This window comes from Hemibagrus wyckioides, linkage group LG08 (assembly GCF_019097595.1).
Source record: "Hemibagrus wyckioides isolate EC202008001 linkage group LG08, SWU_Hwy_1.0, whole genome shotgun sequence".
NCBI lineage: Eukaryota > Metazoa > Chordata > Actinopteri > Siluriformes > Bagridae > Hemibagrus > Hemibagrus wyckioides.
The window spans coordinates 16,957,972-16,984,258 of NC_080717.1; the positions used below are offsets into that span (position 1 = coordinate 16,957,972).

The following is a 26,287-nucleotide window of genomic DNA, read 5'->3' on the forward strand; positions in this document are numbered from 1 at the left end:
GCATGCAAGGATTAGTCCTTTTGCGCACCTGGCTGACGTCCATGCTGGTGTCACAGCTGAGTGGCCGTACAGCAGTGAGATCATTAGCCCCCAGCAGTGTGGAGATGATGCCATTCTGGTCCACCTTCCTGATCATGGTAGCATCCACAAAGAACATCAGCCCGTTTTTGTCAACTGCAATACCTAAGCCAGAGTAAAGAAGAGAAACGGTCTGCCAAAGATTCTTTTTTTTTTCCAAATGTGCCATCAGTCGTTTTAAATGTTAGACCCTCCTCTCCCATTTCCGCTCCAGCAATAATATCCATCCATCAAATGTCACCTTCATCGGAGCATATCGGTTCACATATGGGGGCGGAAGATGAAATAGACCAAAATAGCTTTCAGAGACATTGAGACAATGAGAAACAAATAGAGGAACCTGTGTAGGTGTCTGACGGAGGAGGTCAAAGCTGCTTTTTAGCAGTGTTATGACTGAACTGAGAGGCAGAATGACAGGAAGACAGACCCAAAGAGAGCAAATGCAGGGTACAGTAGATGCAAGAATGCCTCTGCAGATGCTTCACTGCTCACAGTCTTCTGGGAATCAGGAATCAGGCCTCTGTAGTCTGCTACCCTCTCTATTCATGATTCCATATCGAAGACGAAAAATGTGACAGTGTGACATTTCTGACAGTTTGGTGTCAAGTTTCCTTTTTTACAATCCATCACAGGATTTCACTATAAGGGCCGTATTCAGATTTGGCAATGCGAGTTCAACAAATATGTCAATATTTAAACGGAAAAATTCTCCCTGTTCGCTTACCCAGTGCATAGCTCAGGCCTGCATGGTTGCCAGATATTTTTTTTTTGTTGAGAGCTTTTGGGACATTTTATTGGCTGTGTCAAGCATACTGCCTTTCAGGACAAGCATTACACAATGTGGACTGACAAAGCAGATTGCATTAGGTCCTGTGCTGTCAATTGCAACAATGTGCCAAGCAAGAAATAATAAAATGAAGAGACAATACAAATACAGTTTACACTGTACTGTGTTAATATTGTGTTCATATACAAATGAGAAGAATCAATGATTCAAATAAACACCTAATAGCCTAATATACTGTGAATATATTAAGGCTGCTTGTCATCACCGGGACGAGGCAAAGATAGTAGTTTATCATGCAATCATCACGATATTTCAAATTTGACAATATGAGTTTCACGCACATTAATTGGCTGCAAGGCACTTAATAGCACTTGATACGGCACATCCTAATTTCTTCATGATGAACTAGAAATAGTTTCATATTTTGTAATTACAGCTGCATGAAGCAAGAAGCTAAGGCAGAAGTGAAAACGCACAAGTTTCTGAATCATTAATCGAATCAGGAGAAGAGTTATTAATTTCTTATTCCGTGTGTCACTGTTGTAATTTAGACACATTACTTAATATGACAACATGAAACTGAGCCCATGTGCATGAGGTGGTGTGTGTGTTTATTTCATGCTTGAATTATTATTCGGAATTATTATTATTATTATTATTATAATTAAAAATAAATTGTCCACATGGTGTGTGCAGATGTTAAAAGAAGCTTGATGTTCAAGCTTAAATGGATAAGCTGTAGTGAGATATGAGGTTTAAATAATGATGTGCACAGTTTCAGTGTTAACTCCTCACTATGTGCACATAGACTCTGCATATGGTACATAATGTAGTTATATTAACTGTGATTTAATATTTCATATTTCACAATCACTATTCTTTCCCACTTTATACTGTGATGGATTGTATTATTGTAACACACACTAAATTGTCCAGACTACCATCATTTCCTGTACCATACATGTAACATATGTTTCATAAAAAAAACTCCATGCAATTAGTGCATTTTAAATAAATAAATATGATGGGTATTCTAGTTTACTGCTCCTCCTCTTTAATATCTGTCTACAGCTCTTATTGTTAGTAAAATGGTTAAAGCCCAAGTTAGCGGGAAGATCAACTTATCCTCGAAAGGCGGCAAAACCTATGAGGCTGCACAGGCTGCTGATTCCCAACAGCCAGCCTAAAGTTGAATTAATAGCTTAAGCTTGAATGTTCACTTTCATTGAAACAAGGACTCTATTATACATGTTAGATGTCAGAGGCAAGAGAACCAAGATAAATGTATTATCACCTCTGCCTGCTGCGTAATTGAATTTACCGAGTTTTTCTTCTTTTCTTTACTCTTTACCTTTTGGGCTCATAAGAGTAGCCTCCACGGCTTTCCCTCCATCCCCGCAGCGCTCGTCAAAGGGAAGACACTGTTCTCCTGTTCCTGCTACCACCTCGGCATTGTCAGCCAGAAGCCGCCCCCCAGTGAGAGAGCGCACTTTGTAAATCCTTCGAGAGTTTGTGTCCGAGATGAACAGAGCCCCTGTAACTGGATCTACAGCCAGGAAGTACTTGTGTGTTGGATTGTTGCTATGGGAAATAATGAAGATAAGGTTAACAGCAGATTTAATTTATACAAATTATTCAAGGATCAGCATTTAAGTTAGAAGCCAAGGCTCACCTGTGTCGAAAATCCTTATTCCTTTGGGACAGAAAATGGAAGATGAGAAAATGAAATTCCGACATGTGCAACAGTATGGTATTAAAAACTATATGCAAGTAATAGATGAAATCCTCTTAGTATACCTGAGTTCTAGCACACGGGTAGTATTGAGAGACGGATACACCCTGCGCACAAAATTCAGGTCACCCACGTACAGGCTGCCGTCGATACCTGCTGCCAGTGCGACTGGTGCCAACAGTTTATTCCCATCTGCCAATCCGTTACAGCTCGGACACGAGATACTCCGCCGACGCCCATTACCCATAATGCTGGTTATGACTGGAGGCTGTTGGCAAACAAAGACATTCTCCCCACAGCCTTTATGAAGGATCCCTAGAATGTAAAAGAAAGCAGAATGTGTAAAAATTTAATAGTAAAAAGAAAAAAAAGTGTGTTCCGAAAGTCAGTTTCAATAAAAGCAGTTTATAAGCGTTGTGTTTTCACTGCTGCAGCCACGTTGTGAAAATGCGCATTAGGTTATTGATTGACTCAACATTGCACTCCACAAAAAAAGCACCCAGACTTATACATTTAACTCATACCATGTGGTGGTAGAAACAAATCTAATTTTGTACTGCCAGAATTCAAAGCAATTGCAATTATTTACTAGGTTAAATCATAGACCTAAGTACTACCCTAGATGTTAAAAACACAGAAGAATGTATGAGGAGTGAGCAGGATTGAACACAGTTAGAAAGTGTGCTAGAAAGCAGGGCATACCACTGCGCAGATTGAGGATGTGGTGTTTGTCAAAAGACCATCCTCCAAGGTTAGAGGGCTCAAGTTCATACCCCTGCAGCACCGCCGTCCTCTTCTCCCATAACACCAGACTAGGACATGTCTCGTACTCATAACCCACGGAGACTGCGAAGAGAATATATATAGAGAGGAAGAAAGCGATGGAGGGAGCAAAGAGGAGAGGAACATAGCCAGTGCATGTCACTCTTTAGACATTAAAACCACATTTAATTGATTAAGTGTCAAGGAGCACATTAAAGATGAATCATGTGAAAATGAAGCTAGCTGAAAGAGAGGGAGGGAAGACAAGTCCTACACTTTCAAATCCGCACAATGAGAAACGACATAAAAACAGGTAGCTATTTAAACTATTTAACCAGGTAAAATCTCAAGCAACAAGCAGATAAAGCAAACATAGAAAACATTCAACAAAGCATGAATAAAAAACCCAACAACTTACACTACATGGGTAAAAGATAATACTAGGTGAGGCACCCAGTCTCATCCTAAAAGCAATAATCCTTCTAAACTATATCTCATTGAAACATTATGATATAAAATTAAGAAACGTTTTGATTTCTACAGTAAGAATTTACACATTTTGAATCAAATATTCTATTTAAAGTCCTTTCATTAGTGTAAAATAAGATTTTCCATAACCCATTCCAGCTCCAGTGCAGTACTTCTTCTTCTCCTTCATTTTTTATTTTTTATTTTTGAAATGATTAGAATAAACGGATATTATCACTGATGGTGCCTGGATAATGCCTCGCTCTTTGAACACAGCCCACAGTCTGCCTCACTCACGGACTATTAGCTCACAATAGACTATTTGTATTCACCGGCATTCATGTGCATCTGATTGCGCCTACTGTATCTAATGTTCTTTCACATGACTGATTTTTTAAAAAGACTTTGGTTGTCCCACAATATTGATTCGAATACTGACACATACAGTTGTTTTGAAACAACTTTTTTTGTCTTTCTCCCGTAGTAGAGAGAAGATATTCCTGTCACCTCTTTCTGAGTCTATAACTGCGTCTGTTACCTGGCATGGGCGTGTGAGGGAGAGCAGAGAGACGAAATAAGGAAATAACAACTAATTAACTTTCTTAACCGTTTATGTAAATGATAAAAAATGATTAAATAAATGAACAGCTTGAATTATTTGTCAGAATTCATAATCAGAAATTCTAGGATTTTAAATATCTAAACCTCAGTATTGATCCATTAGATTCACATTTCTGGCATTTGGCATTTCTGGCATTAGGCCCAGCAGTGGCAGCTTAGTGGACCTAGGATTCGAACTCATGACTAGTCTTCCAACAACTTAACCACTAAGCTACCACATCCCTATCCACCCCTCCCCAATAAGAACCCAGCTGCACACACTGTAATAATAAGATGCCGAACACAACTGTAACATTTTAGATATGTTTATATAAATCTATTAAAGACATTTCTGCATGTGAATTTGCCATGATTTGGTATATAGCTACAATGAGATGATGGGAGAGGCAGAGTAAATAGAGCCAAGCAGATAAAGGGGGTGGAGTTGCTATCATGCACACCAAATCAGTGACGGAGTCCGATACTCAGCAATTTCCTCCCGGCACTGACAGCAGCATGGATACCTGAAGCCATTGCCCAAAGTCAGTGCTGACAAGAGCTATACACAGAGTGCTCTCTTATATCACACTGACTCCTCGGTTAACATGGCTGAGCATCGATCTTGTATATCTTATTTGTTAAAAAAAACACTCTATGTGAGCCAATATTAGATAGATATATTCTACTATATTTGAACCTAAATATTTACTCACCCACTGCCTCAGAAAGGCCATAGACTCGCTGGCCATAAGCATCTGTCTTATCCCATATGAAGGTGTAGGCCAAGTTGGGTGAGGCATGGAACCACTTTTGAAAGAGGTGACCTTCCACAGCCACCATCAAGTGCACCTTGATCAGACTGAGCGGCACCACCGCCTGGGTCATGGTGATCTTTAGCAGTGAGCGGTAGCCTGCTCCCCGTGAGCTCAGGTGACACAGTTTCAGATTGGTTCCTGGTATCTCAATCAGTTCATGAAGAACCTGGAGAACATAAAGGTCTGAGTTAGCAGTTAATAGAAATTGGTGGAATTTCTCCCTCAGGGATAATGAAAAATAGATTAAGCTCAGCAAAAATGGAAAAGCATGATGGAAAAGAAAACATGATAGGATAAAGGAAATGAAACTAGGAAGGAACTAAATTTTAATCAGATTCAGAAGTAGCTCATTTAGGAAAAAAAGTACTCTAGTTAAAATGTAATATCTGTACCCTGTAGTCTCTGCAATGTCATAAGCTGCTACTCGAGAGAAGCCTGGTTAACTGATGTGCAATGTAATGTCTGAATGAGTAAAGGGAAAGTAAAGAACAGAGAAAAACTCTGGAAGAAAAAAAACATGCTTTTATTCTATAACCTTGGCAAAAAAAAAATAGAGAACATGACCCAGAACATTTTGTGGAACCTTGTTCTGACCTGAGTTTCAGGGATAATGGACCTTTCTCCAGGTCGTGAGCTAAAGAACGAAGACAGGGGTGAAGCCACCACAACTGGATCGGGCCTCACAAAACCACTCAGGTCACAGCCTGGGATTGTGTTCTCCTCGGTTTTCATCATGAGCGTGTCCATGGCATAGAAGCTGTTCCATGGTAGCCACACTGTGCGCTCTTGGCTCAGGAACGGCGCACGCTCGAAATGCAGCGTGAGAGAAGCGCCTCCGTTAGCGATGAGGTCAAAACTGTGGGAAAGAGCCGAGAAGAGGAAAATGTGGAGCGAGAAGAAAAACATAATTACTTGTGCTGTACACATTATTGATAGCGCTATTATACTCGAAATGATTTTACAAGTCAAAACGCCAGTTTTCTGGGGGGAATAATTAATTTCATTGATAAATTACAGCCATTTCAGCAGAAAAGCTCTGGGTTTACATGACCCCAAATAAATGTAATAAACATTTGTTCTGTATTTGTTTTTAATGCAGTGGTATACATCAACAGCACTTCAAGCTGTAATAAACAACAGCGTAGACAGATTTAACAATGTCATAAGTGAGCTAAACTTCTAAAAATGAAGCGGGTGGAAGGAAACTATTAAAGCCAGTTTGTGGTTGCTGATGGAGAAGTTTAAGTGTTATGGCTTTGAAGTCACTCACGTTCCATCCTGGCGTGTTAGGGTATATCCATAGTGAGGGTACTTAACAAAGGACACATTGACCCCCACCAGGGGGGTTCCATCTGTTGTCAGAACCTGGCCTCTTATCAGGGATGCCAGACTAGAAAAGACAAAGTGCATCTAACTGGTAAACATCTTTAAACAAGAAAATATGAACAAAAAAAACCTCTGTCCATTGCAATAGGTCAAAATCGATCAATGACACAGAATCCCTCCTAAACAATACAATGCATTTAGAGTAAACCTGCTGACGTACCTGGCATTGAAAGGGTTTTCTCCCTGAATGATATGCGTGCTATCCCGACCCACCAGCATGTTGACACGTTCATAGAAGGATCGAACCTTCTGCACTGGCAGCTGGCTCTGCTGGATCACCTGCAATGGGTCTCGAGAGCCACGACACAGCGGGCTGTTCTGACATGGGCTCTGAATACAGCAATCTGGGTCCATGCAGTCTGTCAGACCGTCTACAAGAAGAGAGAACAAACGCAGAGAGTCACATGCATTATAATCATTCCTTGTTCCACCTTGTCCTTAAAAATATGAACGAATGATTACTTTTCTTCTGAGTCCTCCAAACACAATAGTACTAAAGCATTTTTTAAAAGATTTTCTGCTGCTCAGTTACAGCAGCTTTATATTCCATCATATAATCGGTGGTGTTTCTCTGATGTTTTTAGTTAACTTAATAAAGATGATAGCTAAAGTTATGCACTCGCAAACAATGTACATTTTCGGTTCCAGCAATCATTTTTTAAAGCCAGATGATTTTCTGTTGCCGTTTACCCTTCATGAATCAAGAGAGAGAGCGGGAGAGACAAAGGTGAATACATAAGGTGAGCCCAGAAAAAGGCACCTTGGGTCAGAGAAAACATTTATCTCTTTATCTGCATCCCACTGAGACAAGCTGTCCACTCAAAGTCACTCTGACCCTTGAGTGGGGAGACTTTCAAGGCCACCTTAACACACCCCTATATAACACAGTGCTACACCACAACCTACATGTAAATGATCTTAAATTTTCTTGTTTGACCTCTTTTACTCAAAGTGGAACTGTACAAAATTGTCAAAACAATGTCTGGAACTCTGTGTGCTTGGTTCAGTTTCTCTAACGTTGTTGTCCTTTGGCTGCTCCCTGTTTGGGGTCGCCACAGCGGATCATCCGATCCGTATATTTCATTTTGGCACAGGTTTTACATCAGATACCCTTCCTGACACAACCCTCACATTTTATTCGAGCTTGGGACTGGCACTTAGAGCTAACCCCTCAGTGAGTGGGTTGGTTCTCTGCCCAGGAATCGAACCCGGGCCACGGTGTTGAGAGTGTGGGATCGATTCAATTTCTTCAATAAAACATAAATACTATATATTAATGTGATTATGTTCAGGGCATCTCAGCCTAAGGGTTTACAAGGTGAAATAAAAGTGACTGAAAATGAAGGGCCCTGAAAAATCTAATGTTCAAATAGTTTTAGTTTCTGACTCCTTTATTAGTATAGTTTATTCCTCTACCATCTTTTATTCCTGCCTCCACACTGCCATGATTCCCAGGTGAAATCTGAAAATGTACAAAAAAATCTAAGCTAAATAAAATAAGGAAAAAGGTTAAATGTTTATCTTGTGTACACTGAGCTAAAATATTTTTTATACTGAAGAGCTTGGATTATTTCACTATTTATTTCCCAAATGATGGCTGCCACAATACATGACTCCGGTGTGATTGGTTTGGGACTAGACACAACATCAGTTTTGAAATTCTTGGATCCTGGATAATATGAAAACAGAGACCTGGAACTGAGAAAAGTGAAATGCCTATATAGCTTGTTTAAGACATTTTTATAATGCACATTTTACAGCCAATACTGCTCTGTTGCCAATTTTGTAATTCCTTTTGACATGTGCAAGTTTATAGAAAAGAACCTGACAGAGTACATTTTGGCTAGGGACCCTCAATGCTGGCACATAGCTCTGACATTTTCTTCAGAAGCATCTTCTTAAACCACGAAAGGTGTTAGGTCTTGGTGTTTTCTAATAAAGGCTGGCATGAATGCTCACTTGAGAGCTTTCAAGTCTTGATTAGCCTGTTTTGTCTAATCCAGTTTTTGGATGCACTCCACACAATCAGGTTGATGGGGTAAATATGGCACAAAAGTTTCTAAAAAGTAAGTAGGTGCAACCTAGAAAGCACTGAAGATTAGTTAGTTATTCTGGAACAGCACATCAGAGTTGTCCTTGTAGACTTCCTCTCTCTTGACGGTTTACTTCAGGGATGCAACTTGGGGTACATGGAGATGTATTTTTTAGCCTTCACTCCAAATGATTTTCCATTAACCTCTGCAAAACAAGTTGAATTTGTTCTTCTAGTGAACTGGATTATATAAAGATATTGTGCATCTAAGTGCTGAGAAATCTGCTGAATACATCTCTGAGGAAGACATTTATGAATGCATGGAATATAGAAGAAAATTGTGTGTGTGTCTTGTGGGGGTTCTGGTTTTGTGAATATGGTAGATATCTTCATTTGTTCTGTCGCAATCTGCTGTCTTGGCATTGCTGAGCTGCATGGGATCGGGGTTGAATATGTTGCTGGGACGTGAATAGGAGCATGCTTTCTTCTCCCCGGGGGCAGTTTATAAAGATTAATTGCAAAGTCAATGAGAAAGTGCAAAGACAAGTGATTGTCTCTATAGGCTACTTCAGTGACTACTTCTGAGACCTTGGCTAAAAATGATGATGAGAGCTGGGTTGTCCCACCACCTGCAGCCAGTATAGTGAACTCCAAGGTGAACTCTGCCATGGTGTACTGTCCCTGCTTGCAAGTTAATAGGTGCTCACCTGCCTCTTTGCCCTTGGGTGATGACTGAAGACATTGCAAAATAAGTTAACTAAACAATCCTATGAGACAGCTTGCCATGAATCTGTGTAACCTCCTGCATCCTTTCTTGCGGTGAAGTCGTCTGTCAGACAGAGGGATGCGAGCACTAAAGCTATTACTCTAGCTGGGAATCATGGTAGTGTAATTCGACTACTGAGTGAAGAGGCAAAGGTGCCACACGCATCTGCCGTCATCCAGGCATGCCTAATTCCAGTATCACTGCTTATAGTTTTAAAAAAATGGAAAAGCAGACAATGTATTTATATTTACTGTTAAAAATGACTTTTGTTAATATATATTTTGTAATGCTGGCTTGTTGGTGTTGTCTGACCTCCTTCGTTGTCTTTGTTGTCTGCACAGGAGGTTTCCATGGCGACATTGCACCCAGTGCCCCTCCAGCCTGTCTTGCACTCACAGTGCCAGCTGTTCTGTCCCATGGTGCACTGCCCGTTGCCATTGCACAGGTTAGGACATCCGTCTGCAAAAGAGGTAGGGCACAGGGAAAAGGAGAGAGGGAGGGACAGAGGGTACAGTTGGAGTAAGAGTAAAATAAGCCACTAAATGTTAAAAAATGTTAAGTCGGGTCACTGGTTGACATGTTCTATAGTGCCTAAGGGCATGCAGTAACATGCACACTCACACACATGCAATGTAGACATAAACACACTTGCAGCACTCCCTTGAGTTCGTGTTGATTTGGGAATATTTGATAAGAACACATATAGGAGCTCCCAGTGGGTTAATTTGGGGGAGATGATTTGATTCCAGTGGCTTGCGCACACAGCTCTCCATGTGCGAATGTGATTAGGAGAAGCTAGAGACAGATCAGATCAGATTAGAAGACTTGTGTGTATCTAGGTGAGAGTGTGTGCATGGTAGTAGGCAGATTTAGCAAGAGAGATGAGTGGGAGCGAGGTGACAGAGTAGGTGAGAGCCTTGGGTTATGTGATGAGCTACATGTAAGAGTGGGAATAAATTTGTGTGAGTGATTTTGTCAAATGTATGCCAGAGGCTGAGATATGCCTTAGAATTAAGTTTAGAGTTCCTACTTAATAACTTCATAAAACATTTATAAGATATATATATATATATATATATATATATATATATATATATATATATATATATATATATATATATATATATATATATATATATATATATATATATATGTATATATATATATGTATAACTTCATAACATGTGAAACTCCAATTGGTGTTTCCGTAAAGTGAGAAGAGATGCATTTTTTTATTTTGAGGGTTTATAAATAACTAAAACAAATTATATTTGAACGTTTGTAGGTGTGAGAAATAAAAGACACCAAAAGAAAGTCAGATAGGCAAGATATTTTCTTATTTTCTTTATGAAGGTCCAAAATTACCGTGAAAACAAACCTGTCACAGCTGTTTGATGTGAGGTCACTGCATGTATTTGTGGATACTCTGGGGAGAGTTTGTGTATATATATCTGACAGCTGAGCACACCGTCCCTTGAAAAGGGCAAACTCCATATTCCTGCTGCTTTACCAGGACATAATTAAGCACCCTGGAGTTAAGGCCTGTCATTTCCTCATAATCTGGCACTTTGGTAATTAAAACAAGAAATATTTTGCCCAACAGTGACAAGATTTAATGCTAAGAATGATGTATTACCAATTATATTCTAATATACACCAAAACATTCAGGCATGGAGGAAACTGATTCTCGGTTTTTATTACTGTAAGAGGATTATCACACATGTCAGTGTGAGTTCAACCATGCTTAGGCTAAAAGCCCAAAGATTAACCTTAAACTGTTAACACCTTAGCATGTCGGTGATTTCACTGTTGGTCACCATGAAGATATGGCCTTTTGCAACAGGCCAGTATCTTTTATCATATGGTCATTAGTTGTGCCTGATTTGGCACAGGTGACATTTCAATAGATTTGTGGTAAGGGAGGACATTATGTGCAAAAGAGCATGAAAAACCTTGAATGCACTAAAGCCCATTTACCCTTCATGAATCAAATGTGATGCGGCTTTAATTAATACAATTTTCGACATCTGTGGTCCTTGAGATGCCACATTAACAGCCCACTATGCATTGATTGTCACACAATATTCAGTTGAGAGAAAAGTCACTTAGAAATGATTGCTTTTTAAATTAAGTTGCCATTTTAGACAGCCAAATACTTATGAAGCACCAAGACAGCAGAATCTATAGTGGCCATTGATCTTTTTCCTTGGGCAGGACTCAGCATTGCCCCTCTTTTATGCCAAAGGCCAGTCAATTCTCCCCGCAGTACCTAGAATAAAGTGGGGCTTCACAAAGTATTAAGACACCAAGCTAAAGTAATGTGATTGGACATCATTGTAATCCCTTGAAAAAGGAGGTGAAATTGCCTTGGGTTATGGGTCAGTACACATTCTCAGAGAAGGAGAGATGAAGGTGGAGGCAAGGCAGAGAAAATCCCTGTATGTAGTTAGAAGCCAGGTAGACTATGATGTATACTACACAAAGTAACTAAAGGAAAGAAAGCAAGGGGAAGGGAAAGAAAGAAAGAAAGAAAGAAAGAAAGAAAGAAAGAAAGAAAGGAAAAAAAACAGAAACAAAGAACAGAAGGAAGAAAGAAAGAAAGAAAGAAAGAAAGAAAGAAAGAAAGAAAGAAAGAAAGAAAGAAAGAAAGAAAGAAAGAAAGAAAGGTCTGTGAATGTGTGGTGAAAGAAACAGACCGGGAGGGAAAACCTGTTCTCCACCACATTCCACAATCTGCTTGTGTGCAGCTCTATCCCCTTTAAAGGTCATAAAACTAAAGGTTAGATTCATAAATCCTTGAAACTATCCTTAGGATGGGACTGATAAAAATCAAATAGTGAGAGAACCTATAAAATACCTTCCACTAGGACTGGCCTCATGGTTGTACTACCACAAAGTCAAATTTCTCCCTAAACTTCTCATAGACGGATACTACCAGAAGGTTAGCTCATATAGTCTACTGCTTTAATGCCACATAGAAGAGAGGTATGGAGAAATGTATATCTGAGAGCTGTCTGTATTCATTAACACAGATATGAAACACTTCTGGGACAGCTAATAAATAACGGCACAGTGTAAATGATATTTTTCTTGTTCAATTGTCTTATGCATGTCAAATGTAAATCTAATTCCCGAGCTTCGATTAAACATTGATGGACAAATTGAGAAATGCACATTTGTCTTGCATGCCTCTTCATCCCCAGTGAGCATGGCTTACACATGTGGTCCAATCATGCATTTGATCAAGTGTAAGCCACGTTCCCCTGGAGTGCACCAGCATGTAAAGTCAATGTGCACACTGAACAAGTTACTGCAATCAGCCTTTTTCACACTATTTCCTCTTCCCATTCTTTTAATTAATTTTGCATTAGGGATGTGCTTTTATTTCTATTACAATTATATGGTAATGCATGATATTTTGGGATAATATACCAGGAAGAATTCAGCACAGCGTTTTCTCCTTTGTCTAATTTAAATATTAAAAGGCCCCACTGATGCATCCTAATGGGGTGATTACTAAAGGTCCATCCCATACCCCATAGATGATTCTTACACTCTGCTGGAGTGCAACACACTCCAGTCCCCCGATTAGTAGATGCTGAGACAAAGTCATTACAATGTCTTGCTATGGCCCTATGCCCTGCAAGCAAAAATATTGCAGAAAAATTCTGCACCATCTCCCTGCCCTCAAAACTCTGCACCAGTGGCTCATGAAATTCAACAATTACCTCAGGATCTTTGCTTTCCCTGGTGCCTTTAACCTCAGCTATAGTCCACCAATTCCAGCCGTTGCAAATCTGTGGCACATGTGCCAGCCCCACCTTGGTTTGTTTTCTCTAATTCAGCTGTTTTTGTTTGAGCTCTACTCTGTAGGGCAAATTTATAAAATAAAAGACTTGTCCTCTCATGTTTTTTATGAGAGAACACTATAGCAGGTTCACACAGACTGCTAAGAGTAGATGGACCCTGAAGAGACACATCATCTTTGATTTCTATTACTCTGCCAGAGATGAACTGTCAGTGACCGCTGAGTCCTTTTCTTGCACTTTGTCTTTTGATGAGTACCACGGGGAGACAAATATGAATCCTGGAATCCTGGAAACACTAATGGGTAGGTAGAAACTGTATTCTTTGGGCTTACACTACCATTGTCGATGTACCGGACCACTGGAAAGTCACCAGTGGTTATTTGAAAGGGATCTGAAGCTTCTATTGAATAAAAGCTTAAATCCATTTGCATTAGAAAATCTCACACATCACAGAAAGATAGAGAAAGAACTGAGACTTTATAATCTTCGTTGATATAATAAACTGGTACAAGAAAACACGGACGTGAAGAAACACACACACCTGTTCTACACAGCTAGGCGCTCTACTGTACACCACCAAAATCTAGTCTACAGGACACACTGTGAGAAGCACACAGTCTCTACACAGCCAAGCTGTCAGGAGAAGTGCTTGCGGCCAGTGCTACGGTGCAGCTAGCACTAGGACATAGTGCGGACGAGGTACAATACCTTCTTTAGTCTCATCCCAATAGTCTGCAATAGAGAGAGCACGCAAAGAGGGGGGAACAAGAGGGCGAAGTGAGAGGCAGGAGACATGCACACATGCAGTTATTTTGGAATATATGAGAGATTTCTGTAGCGATGCCACTTGGCTTTGAAAAGGATTTAAGGGACCATATATGGAACTTGATGGCTGACTGTTTCAGAGGAGGTATGATGACAATAGCCAGACAAGTTCTCTGTAAAACTGTAGGGGGGAATGAACTAAAATCAAGAGATGTTCAGACAGGTAAGTCTTCGTTTGAGACACTAGTGTCATCCTTCGAGTGACAGACTCTCTCTTTCTCTCTCTCTCTCTCTCTGTCTGGCTCAGACATGTATGCACACATACACACTCACATACAAACGTACACTCACACCGAGACTTCCAGACACTGACAGAAAGACATGCTCATGCTCATAGATTTTTTTTTTCTCTTTTCATGAGAGAGAAGTCAGAGGCAAGCTAAAGGTGTGATTGTTTTTTAGGAGAAGACATCTGGAGCTTCTATTATGTGACTCAACACACCTGTCTGCGTCGTTTGGCATGTAAAAGCAAATTCATCTCTCAATCAAACAAAACACAGTTTGAAAGCTTCCCAATTCCTCCAATCCAATTTTACCAAACTTCCAAATAGACTGGATGAAATACTCTGGAATATACCAGCAGACTTTGGATTGTGTCTCTTTTTTGGCATTAAAATGGCTTAAAGCAAACTCCCCTCAACATATTATATATCTTCCACTTTAAAACTCTGACTCTCTATTCTTTTTATGTAGGTTTTCTGTGTAAGTCTCAAATTGGACTGTGTAATTGGGCTGTTTTAATGTATTATTCCTTTTCATTTTGTTTGAGTCCTATTCCTACACAGATTCTCATTATGTATAAGAGAAAGTGAGAGACTCAACAGTATAACTTTTAATCCAGCTTTCTTCTATCAGTCAGAAACCCAGTGTACTGTACAACTTTAAACCTGTGGATTTCAATGTCAGATCTATGGGAACCATTTCTGTTTTCCATGCTCTGGCAGCCCTTATCCAGACCACAAGGGGCTTGCTATTGAGATGACGAGCTGCTTCAGATGAGCGCAAATGCTGGAGATTTTATGGCAATTACCTTTTTCTAGCTGATTACTGTGTTTCTTTTGTACTAAAGAAGGGCCTTGTCCCTCCCAATGCTCTGTTGCTTTGAATGAATGAGACAAGACAGGCACAGTGTCTAATGAGAGTGGATGTGTGTGTATAAATGGACAGAGGGAAGCTCTGACTATATACTTACCGATGGTGCAGTGCTCTCCATTCCATCCCTGGTGACACTCGCACTTGCCGTCCTTGCAGGTGCCATGTTTTACACACAGGGGACTGCAGACACGCTGATCACATGCATCCCCTGTCCAGCCCTCTTCACAGCGGCATGAGCCACCCATACACACGCCGTGAGTCCCGCAGTCCACTGAGCACACCTCTGTAGACACAGAAGACATATTATATTTATAAGTAAAAATACTTTAAACAGCCACAACAAAAAGCAATTTTCAACTCATTATTCGACAATGTCTTCTTTCTATGTCTGCGTAGATTCAACTGCTATTTATCAGGCCTCTCAGTCTTTACAAATGAAATACTAACTCCATTTATTTTTCATACTCATTTTCAAGGAGGTATTCAGCTAAATATCTCAACAATCTGATGACATATGTGTGGAAGTTGATCATGAGAACTTAGCATTTCTGGTCCAGCTCCTAATTAAGTTGAAATAAATACTACCTCAGACTGGGTACTTTAACATTTATGCAACATCCTGCAGAGACCCACAAGGCTAAATCATGAGACCCTCATTTCTTAATCTAAACATGCTGCCCAAAGCTAGTAGAATTAACAAGCAGATTTGCTTTCATCAGTATGCAGCTCTATCTGTCTTTAGCATCAAATGCTTACAGGATGATCAGCTTCTTGTTTGATCACATTATCCACTACAAGTTTGACCTATCAGTATCTAACCTTCCCTTTAATTCTGCTCCTAAGTCAAAATGTTCACATTTCTCATGCCAGAATCCTCACATGCTTGAGAATAAAGGATCACATTACACAAGTCTCTTTGTTGGTTAACTGTATGCTGATTTAAGAATTTCTAGACGATTCTTGTATTAGTTTTAAAAAGCTATTCATATTCTTGCCAACCTTCTTTTGAATATTATATAGACTGTATGCTTCCAAAAGATCAACAGGTAGAGCATGTGCAATTTGTAGATCATTCCAGAAAAGAAAAGCGGACATTGAGATTTTAGTTACCCCTGAAATAATCTCCCTGCAAATTTTCCCGCTGTCACTTCTCTTATTAATTCTTCAAATAAATTATTCTTATATTTCACTGTGATACACTTGCTCCACTTTGTAGGCTACATATAAGTAAATATCACTATTCAAAACTGCAATCCTAACACTGAGACAACCGAAATTTCAGATATTAAGAAAAATAGTATCATGGGTGGCTTATATATTATTAACGTCTTATTTTAATGCAAAAAAATGCAAAAGCAGAAGCTGATACTCACCAGTGGAGCAGTCTGGGCCCATCCAGTTAGAATCACAGCTACACAGGCCTGTGTCAGGAATGAAGGCACCGTGACCGTGACACTGATCAGGACACTGGGCTCTGGGCAGCTCACAGTGTGTTCCTCCCCAGCCTGGTTTACAGTGGCACTCACCACTCACACAGATCCCATTATTGGAGCAGGAAGGGTCCAGACAGTCCACTGCACACAAACACACCACAGAGTACTAATGTTGTAAAAGAGAATGACGCATTAGATTGTATCAACATTAAATGAGCATTGATTTGGAAAATACTATAAATGAGTCATGACCTGTATGCAGTAAGTAAAATACTAATAAGCACATGAGAAAGGCGTAGCGAAGTGGACTTGAGTCTGGGGGGTTTGTGACTATAACACGCACACACAAACACACACACAACCTTTCATCTGAGCATGAAAAATCAATATCCTTCACAGTGTAGGTCTGTGAATCAGCCTTTCCTCTCAAATGCTTTTCTCATCTCCCCCTCTTTCCTTCCCCAATCTATCTCCTTCACTAGTCCTTCTGAATGGTCTAGCCTGCTCTTTGCCCACTACCTTGGGATGTTCGAGAGAAACTGACACTGACTGCTAAGTTGCCAAGGTGATCAGACTGCTTAAATAGAGTGAAATTTATTTGACAATTTAGCTGCCCTTAGCCCCAGTTTGGTTGTATCACCTCCTGTCTTTACGACACCGTCTCACCCTTCACTTTCATACCACAAAGTCATTTGTGGAAGGCTGTTCTTTTTAGGCTGCAGAAATGGTGCATCACGTTTATTGATTTTTGTGCTTCTGCCACTCCAGATAAATTGTCTGAGCAACTATATTGTGATGAAAATCTGACATGAGGGAAGAAAGAGAGAGAAAAATGTGCTGTAAAAAAGGAATAAGTGCCAACCTTGTACTCGAAACAAACTCCAGCTCTTTTCATTGCTGATGTGCTCTCTCTGTCTCTAAGATGATGTGCCTGCCCTCCTCTCAACCCAATATTTCCTCTTACCTTCACCTATTTTTGTATGTAAGCCTCTCTGGCACAATTTTCTTGTCAAACACCTTGTTCTTCCGTTCCATCTCTCACCTATCCGCTCAACAAAAAATCATTCTCGTGAGAATTTCATTTTTGAAATTAATTGTGTTCGCAAACTAAGTGGTACACTTATAGAATATTTAAAATACTCATTGATGCCTTGGAGCGGATTTTGTGGCTAATGGTCCAGGTGTTCTTCTAAAGAGTTTTTAATGGCATAAACATACATGCCAATCAACCAAAAAAAAAAAAAAAAAAACGCTTGTGGGAAGACAAATCAATGTTTAGAGTGTGGATTTATGAACACCAATAAAAAAAATTGAGAGATTCATTCTCTGGGAATTTGTACCCTAGTGAAAACTTGTACTACTTATGAAAACACACACACACACACACACCTTCAGCACAGTTCTCTCCCTTGTAACCCAATGAACAAACACAGGTGCCTTCCTTGCAGGTTCCATGGCCGCCACACTGAGGATCAATGCACTGATTTATAGGAATGTCACACTCGGGTCCCTTCCATCCACTGTAGCACGTACATGAGCCTTTTTCATACTGTCCGTTACCACTGCAGAGCACTGGACATGCAGCTGTGAGAGAGAGAGAGAGAGAGAGAGAGAGAAAGAGAGAGAGAGAGAGAGAGATTACAACTGTAAATAGATTACAAAGAGCTCATAGACTCCATTGATGACAGATGGAGAAAAAGACTTGATTGCAGCATACATGTGTCTGTGGGAACAGAGGATATGAAGAACAAAGAAATAATGCGCATGAACAGCCTGCATGCATGACAGCAAAAGAACAGCAGGGAAGCATTCTGACACATTTTTATGGACTTGCTTATGATTGTGGCACACATTTATTTGAATTCATTCATCTTTAGTAACCGATGAGCCCAGTCAGGGTCACAGGGGTAGTGAGTACCAGGTGGGAATTCACCCTGCAGGAGACACCAGTCCATTACTCGACATCCTGTACAGTCCTGGTGTCACAAACCGATACACACAGACATGCTCTCTCACACACTCATTCACACCCAGGGACAATTTAGCATAGCCAATTCACCTAGCAGCATGCCTTTGGAAGGAAGCTGGTGTACCTAGAGAACATGTACAGAAACTCTACATAGACAGTAAATGTGGACCCTGTAGCTGTGCTGTCTTTATTTTAATTTCCCCTCTTAAATTATTAAGCACAATAGGCAAAAATGTACAACCAGATTCAGTCATTTCCACTCCTTCATTGCTATGTCCCTTCATGGTTCACCCCGTTCTCAGTTTGTTCCTGATTAATTAATGGATTTTAGCCTGATGTTACATTGTCTCTATGAAGAGTTTTATCACACCTTCTATGTCGCAAGTCCAAGATTTGTTTTGCTTTCTGGTTACGAGATCTATGTTTCCTGGCTATGACTCATGCTCCTGTTTCCTGTTCATGGATTACACCCAGGTTATTTCTGCCAGGCTGTACTTTTACCTGGCCTACAGACCTTGATGACGATGATGTATGGAAATGCCTAAATAATACACACGTGGAATACATGTGCTTATATCCTGCCTCATCTCACTGTATGTCATGGCTTCAAGAACAAAGAAAAACATGAATAATGTTTACTCTATAATCTACGAAATCTGAATAATCTCTTGTTAAAAGACAAAATGTAATAATGCAATATGAAGCACACTGCTTTTGTGTGTGGATGACTATAATTGGTTGGGACTTGTGAATAGTGTGTATGTAAGCGAATACGAGTCTCTCGCTATGTGTGTCAGTGTGTGCTCATTAATGAGTTGTGATGGATGAGTGTAGGGATGGGAGAACAGATGTGCTCATTGGTTTTTGTCTCATTTATAAGTCTGCAACCATAAAGAGTGAACTCCTTCATCTCAAACACCCCTGACGACAACACACACACACCCACACACATACACAGACACAATGCACAGTGCAGCGGTCCACCAGCCTGTTCCAAGCTGTGGCGTTGAGATGGTTGCCTCTGGTGATGCATTTGCAATTTACTTTAATGAATGCTGCTCAAACATGTCCCCCAGTGGCATTTGACAACAGCTGACTGTGGCAGATTCACCATCAGCTATGTCCCCCAACTACATTACCCTTAAACCCTGACTTAGATCTGTGCATCTCTCACTGGTGTAATCTCTAACTTTTTATTCGAGCATTCGGGGTGAAAGAGGAATCTGATAGCATACAATGTTATCACCACACACACTCACATGCAAATCTGCAAAGGCAGAGGGGAATGAAGAGAAATAGAGATGAATATATGTGTAGCTATGCAGTGAGAAGAGGAGGGAGGTCACTGCTTAGAAAGCAGAGCAGGAGATGGCAGGAGGGTTAAGATGAAGAAAACTGTAATGAAACAAAATGTAATCTAACAGTGAGGTAACTAAACTATTAATCACAAGGCTCCCAGGTGAACAATGGGAGATATTGGCTTGCATGAACTCACATCCATCATCGCAATGCCTTAGAGACGCCTGCGCACGCAACCATGCCCCCCCAACACACACACACACACAGAAAGAGATATGTCCGATAACAGGAACTGTTCTTAACACTAGTTGAAATAGAATGTGTTTATTACTTTTAGTAGCTGGTGTCAGTATACAAATTTTGTGAATGCACAGAAGAGATACTATCTAAAGAGATATGCTCTTTTTTTTTAAACAAACACACTTTCAGTGCTGCTCAGAAAGTTCCAAAGGTTGTAAGGGATGGAGCAGTGGGACCAATGCTCATCTGTGAGACATACAGTGAATTAAAAATCCTCTCAGGTCAGGGGTTAAATTAGGCAGTTGTACACAGGGGCAACATCCTGGCACTGTTGGTAAATGTAAATGCCAACCCTAGTTTATCGCTCTGAAAGGCAGTCCCTAGATACATTTTATCTATTTGATGGATGTGGGCTATGCTACTAACCCCAGTCCTTCCCCTGCTCATGTTCCATAATCGCTGCAGTCCCTGTTTACAGGCTTTGTATGCTTATAGCTATAATTGGAGTGAGGCATGAATACTCTATGGACAGGATAGCACTTCACCATAGGACACACACACACAATTTGAATTTGAGTCTCAAATCCACCTCCTGGCATGTTTTAAGAGGCAGGAGGAAACCCACACAGAGGCGGGGAAGAGCATGCAAAACTCTACACAGACAGTAAACACGAGATTGGGATCAAACTGAGAACCCTAGAGCTGTGAGGCGGCAATGCTACCCACTGCACAACAAGGCTGACAATTTACCTCAGATCAAGGTAATTCGTGATGTCTAAGCTATTGTTAACAGCTATGTATAGATTTGCTTATTGACGGAAAGTGTGCTCATTTTGCTGGTTTAAAAGCGTTACTGTATCATGTGTCATTGCCGGAATATAATCAGAAAATATTTCGATATTTTTTTGATGCCAGACTGAATAAAAAAACAAAATTGAACGCCTATGCTCTGGACATGCAACTGCAGTTTGTTAAATGAAACCCTTAGGAAAGAAAAAGATATATCAAGAACTTTAATATGATACCAGTGTTGAGAACCCCAAATAATAACATCCATGGCAGAAACACAGCTCCCCCTAATTTCCTCATGCTGACTGTGTTTTAATATAGGAAATGTTTCATCATGGTCTCCCTCTCTTATTTATAGCCCAAATCAACAAAACAAATGCTCACTTCTTTTTTCCTTTTATGATTATTAATGCTGCGTTCTACTTTATGTCTCAGCTCCTTTCTCCCCTCATGTTTCCTCCTTTTCACTGTCTTGCTCTAGTCTTTGTTATCGCAGGCCCTTATAAAAACCACTGAACACACTATTTCCTCTGTACATATCCTTGTTTCTTCTTTGACTCTAGCATGTACCAGGGGATTGGAAGCTTTCCCCTGCCAGTCTCCGTGTGTACACTTATGACAGAGGTCAGCACGTAAATTGGAAGGTCTCCTACCTTTCGAGCAGTCCATGCCATGGAAGCCGGGGAAGCAGTGACACACTCCTGACACACATTCGCCGTTTCCATGGCAATTCCTCGGGCACTCTTGCACAGAGTCTGTGAAAGGGAGGACACTTGTCTGAGAAATGGCGGTTATGACAGGAAAGACGACTGAGGTGGGTGAAAGGAACCGCCTATTACACTTATCCGGTTCTTGTTCATCTTTCCAACTCATCTCTACCTCGTCCTTCATAATCCGAAAATAGATAGAAACTAGTTTTATACTTTTATGTTCCAAGGTCACATATGTGCAGCTCTGAGCCTTCTTTGTTAAGTGAGCATCCCTGAAAATTCATGACACTGATAATATTCCATCGGGTTTTGATGAATCTTGGTGAGGTGGACTGAACAAAAAGAACGTGTCACGTGTGAGTGCATGCTTTAGGCCATGGACAATTATTCTGAAGTTGATTTGAAGACTGATTTCTCCAGTGTGTCTCAAATGTCATTTTAAGCCTCTGTCAGCATTTGTCTATGCTCTTGTACCCCAAGGGTCAAATAAACAAAGGGCCCAAGGCTGAAAATTAGATTGAATCACTCCCCCCCTCTCTATCTCTCAGGGCCCTGCATCATTATTGTTACATCCAATTCAAACCTCAAAGCATTTAATTAGCCATGTTCAGCAGCACAACTGATGTTCATAATGTTAATTGGTGTGATATCACTTATTACAGTTATCTATTCATGTGTGAATAATATTTCTGTGTGTGCAAGGTGTGCATCTCTCTCAAAGTTAAAAGGCTGTGAAGTATTTAATTTATTTAAATGCTTGACATTATCTTGGTATTAATGATGAAAAATGCATTAGAGGCATGCTCCTTACGCCAAGACTGCACTCCGAACAATGTGAGTGATATAATCTGTTAGTTTAAGATGTTTCTCCATCTACCTTATCACATTTCTTGATGATTTCTGTTTAGTCCTGATGGCTGAGCTCTGTTCATCCAAATCTACAACAATGTTTTATTACACCGTGATTTAAATGGCGGATGCTTAAATGGTGGATTTTTTTCTGTGAGGAAAAGTTTTCTTTGCATTTTTTATTTGTAACAGTCATAGGCAAAGTTTGAAGTTCAGGACAGAGGGCTTTGTGTTAACATTTAACTTCATTTTTTGTCTCTTATTAACTTTTGTCTTGTTAAGAAAGCTGCTCTAATGTCAGAAACTGTTAAAAACAGGGAAATAAATGAAACATATAAATCCCATTATTTATTTTATAATCATAGTCAGATACTGGGAATGTTATTCAAATGTCTACAATAATTTTCTGGTATTTCTTTAGTGCCTTAGTGTTTTTGTCACATCCATGGATGACACAGTCTCTGTTTCCCACAGCTCACCCCACCCTACAAGCCTGACCACACTGGATTCACCTTCCCAGCAATCACCTGCACTTCCTCGTTCCCACTCACCATCCTTCTAGTTGTTTTTTAAACCTGTGGTTTATTACTGTGTTCTGTTTAGCACTGTTTCAGTTTGTATTTTGAGTTAATCGTTTAGATTCATGCCTAGCCTGTGTTTATCTGTTTAGCCAACCTGTGCCTGTTCTAACCCAGCTTTTTTACATAATTTTGGATATTCCAGTGTAGCTGTACCTAATATAATGACCCATTTCTAATAAACTGACCTGCATTTTCCATGAAATTAAATGTAACTATAAACAAATAAAATGTGTGCCATTTATTAATTGATAAAAATGTAATCATTGTCATATTACTGTGGTATAAAGGGAATGATACTCTTGGGCTATGATGTTATTGGAAAAATAATTCCTTGCTCAAAATTGCTTCAACCCAAACAGGTGTGTTCTAAACTGACCGTTGTATTGGACATTCTTTCAGCCTTTCCCTGTAGCACTAAACCCCTGCGAGAAGGGTAGAAAATTCAGAGATGCAACACGCCTCTACCTCTTTGCCTTTCCTCTACTACTCTTCAAACCTCTCTGGACTCTCTAAATGGAAGTGGAAAACAACTCTGAGTGAATTTATTGGCCAGTGGGAGATAAAGGCACTAAGAGTGAGTGACTCTGTGTGCGTGTGTGTGAGTGAGTGAATGTGAGGCTGACTGACCTAATATAGCTGTGCTGAAGGACACAGACTCTTTCTCCTTGCCATCATTGTAAAAGGCCAGGTGCCATGTGCCTGGATCCAGATACTGCACAAACACGGCTTCGTTCAGAACCACCGTCTGGATACTGCGGCGCTCTCGAGGAGACTCCACCACGCTCCATTTCTCCTTCCCGTCTAAGCGCTCCATATAGTCATACTGCAGAGAGAGAGAGAGAGAGAGAGAGAGAGAGAGAGAGAATATAACCAAAGTTGGGAGCTATGGCTATATAGCAGCACTGTAAAGTGATGACTAATTATTTAATCAACTAAAAAAATGTAAAAAATCTGATCCAGACTTTAAATCCTTGAAACTTGTGTGTAAACCTGACACTATGACCTGTAGTGTGACCTGAGTGCACACACACACATCCATATACAAAAATCACTGAAAAGGCATTACCTGTGCGTGAGATGGGGGCAAACCTTTGCGGATATATACCCCGAAAAGTGCATCTTTTCCCAGGGAAATGTTGAATTTGAGAAACTGGGGCTGGCTGAGATGAAGCAGGGATCTCCAGAACACCCCTGGTGGCACCTCCTGGGTCACACGCCTGCCTACTTCCAGATTTCCTGTATCTATGCTGCTGTTTCGAAATGCACCGGGCCCTATGATAAACAGAAATGTGGAAAAATTAACCTTTCTCCTCCCTTATGGGAGAATAACAGAGAACAAAAAAGAGAGCTTTCTCTATTTTTCTCAGAAATAATGCAATCTCAGACTCAGATCTGACACAAAATGGATGAAAAAGAACAAGCTTCCACCCAGTGCTGGATGTCTGGAGCTCCGCCTCACCGTACAGTGAAAACAAAAACGTAAGAGATGAAGAAAGGAATGGGCTTATAGTTTATTTTAAAGGTTTTTTAAGTTAGCATAACAACTGCTGTGTTCTCTTGTACAGAGGATCAGGGCTACATCATGCATGGAGTATTTTTATAGGGAGTTTCATCATTATAGGAGATTAGAGCCAGAGCAGAATCTCCAGTGCACCATGATCCTGTACATAGTGTCACGCTAACTGATTTACTTAATCATAGCGCATTTCAAACTTTCAATATAGGCTGAAGGATATGGCTGAAGTCAATATGGTATAGCTAAGTGGGGATCATTTGTTCACTCACAACTACAAGATAAACTGATAAACTGATCAAAATCAACTCCAAAATGTTGGTGTACTTAAAACTACTGTGGTTTTTAGCATCGTTATTAAATGTGGCAATACACTGTGTATAAAAATCAAACCAAGAAAATGAATCAGTTTCAAACCAATCAGTTTTTGATGAATCCATAGAGAACAGCAGCTCCGGACAGGAAAAGCAGGAAACAGGAAATGACATACTCTGGAAACTACAGTATCTGCCTCTCAGTCCTCCCTCTATCGCTCTTGTCCATCTCCTCTGAGACTCCATCAAAGTTTAAAGAGAGCTCTGAGATGATAAGAGCATGTATATTCTCCAGCCTGAGGCCTGTAGCGCACGTCAACCAAACACCAAACACAGTCCCTGTTTACCCTCTTAATGACACATGCTGTTATCCACTTCTGGTTTAATGGAAAACTCTCTCTCTCTCTCTCTCTCTCTCTCTTTCTCTCTCTCTCTCTCTCTCTCTCTTTCTCTCGCTCAATCTATCACTCTTTTTGTTGCTCCCAATGATGGCTGAGTGTAAATGGATGCAGCATGCAGCCGACTCTCATTCTCTCTTTTGCTTTTGTGTGAGAGAGAACACACACACACACACACAATCCTGCTGTAATCAGGTCAGTTCGACGCAGGAGACCACTGGCCTGACAGAGTAAAGCTGTGAAAAATGGCAAAGGAATAAAGAACAATGAAAACACAATCAGGAAAAAGTGGCTATCACAAGAGTGGAGTGAGCCACTGCTCATTAATACAGGGCAGCAGAGAGCAGGGCGAGAAATGGAGCAATGGTGGGAGTAAAAAAAAAAAAAAGCCGGGAGTTGGGTCACGAAGAAGGAGACTCCTCGGGGATGGTTCGGTGGTGCTATGCTGGAACAATAGTCCAGCTCTATTTTCTAGGAAAGTATTCTTTAGTTAGGGCACAGTCAAATAACACAGAAGAGTTATCTCAGATCAGACATTAAAGTTGACTAGGAAAAAAGAAAATGAACAAAAGCACACAACATTGATTTACCCTGAACAAAGAGAAACATGAAAAGCCACAGTAATAGAGAAATCCAGCAAAGCAGAGAGAAACAGATTAAATACAGCATAGAGGAGAACAAAAGCATCGTTAAACAGCCTAGATCAATCAGAAAACAGAGAAATAAGAAATGCCTGAAATGCATATTCATAAAGTGCACATGTGCAGGTGTGAGTAGGCCTGATGCAACCATGTTGAAAGGTGGAGATTTGAAGCTCTTGAAATGGAGTGCATTTTTTCCAGCCCACACTTTAATCAGAGAGGAGAGCACTTCCAACTCATCACACACTCACTCGGATAGCAGTGTGTGGAGAGGGAGAATGAATGTACAGCTGAATAGAGGGGGGAAGAGAGAGATTCATGCTCGACACGGCTATGAAGTTAAGCGCTTGAAGATTATGATTGGGGAAACTGTTCAGCTGTCTTTTCGCATAAGA

The 26,287-nt window shown here is 40.3% G+C and overlaps 1 protein-coding gene and 1 long non-coding RNA gene across 7 annotated transcripts in view; one reads left to right on the forward strand and one right to left on the reverse strand.

The window, feature by feature from the left end:
- tenm2a (teneurin transmembrane protein 2a) overlaps nt 1–26,287 on the reverse strand; it is a 275,485-nt gene that overhangs the window by 8,096 nt on the left and 241,102 nt on the right. For 4 of the 5 annotated variants that reach the window (XM_058396863.1, XM_058396861.1, XM_058396864.1 and 1 more), the window contains 17 exons: nt 24,093–24,298; nt 23,654–23,849; nt 21,540–21,641; nt 17,979–18,173; nt 16,530–16,730; nt 15,254–15,439; nt 13,945–13,968; nt 9,739–9,885; nt 6,789–6,999; nt 6,513–6,632; nt 5,837–6,098; nt 5,141–5,408; nt 3,300–3,443; nt 2,663–2,912; nt 2,538–2,558; nt 2,217–2,446; nt 29–183 (listed from right to left, as the gene is read on the reverse strand). In XM_058396863.1, the coding sequence (XP_058252846.1) occupies nt 29–183; nt 2,217–2,446; nt 2,538–2,558; nt 2,663–2,912; nt 3,300–3,443; nt 5,141–5,408; nt 5,837–6,098; nt 6,513–6,632; nt 6,789–6,999; nt 9,739–9,885; nt 13,945–13,968; nt 15,254–15,439; nt 16,530–16,730; nt 17,979–18,173; nt 21,540–21,641; nt 23,654–23,849; nt 24,093–24,298 (2,918 nt within the window). The remainder of the gene's footprint in view (nt 1–28; nt 184–2,216; nt 2,447–2,537; nt 2,559–2,662; nt 2,913–3,299; nt 3,444–5,140; nt 5,409–5,836; nt 6,099–6,512; nt 6,633–6,788; nt 7,000–9,738; nt 9,886–13,944; nt 13,969–15,253; nt 15,440–16,529; nt 16,731–17,978; nt 18,174–21,539; nt 21,642–23,653; nt 23,850–24,092; nt 24,299–26,287) is intronic. The other variant, XM_058396862.1, reaches the window with a different exon arrangement.
- Nucleotides 13,558–23,251, forward strand: LOC131357683 (uncharacterized). 2 transcript variants are annotated; one of them, XR_009205306.1, is made up of 3 exons: nt 13,558–14,224; nt 21,450–21,700; nt 22,920–23,251. It is a non-coding gene; the product is annotated as an uncharacterized LOC131357683 (long non-coding RNA). The 2 variants fall into 2 exon arrangements; XR_009205307.1 differs by lacking the exon at nt 13,558–14,224 and adding an exon at nt 18,268–20,858.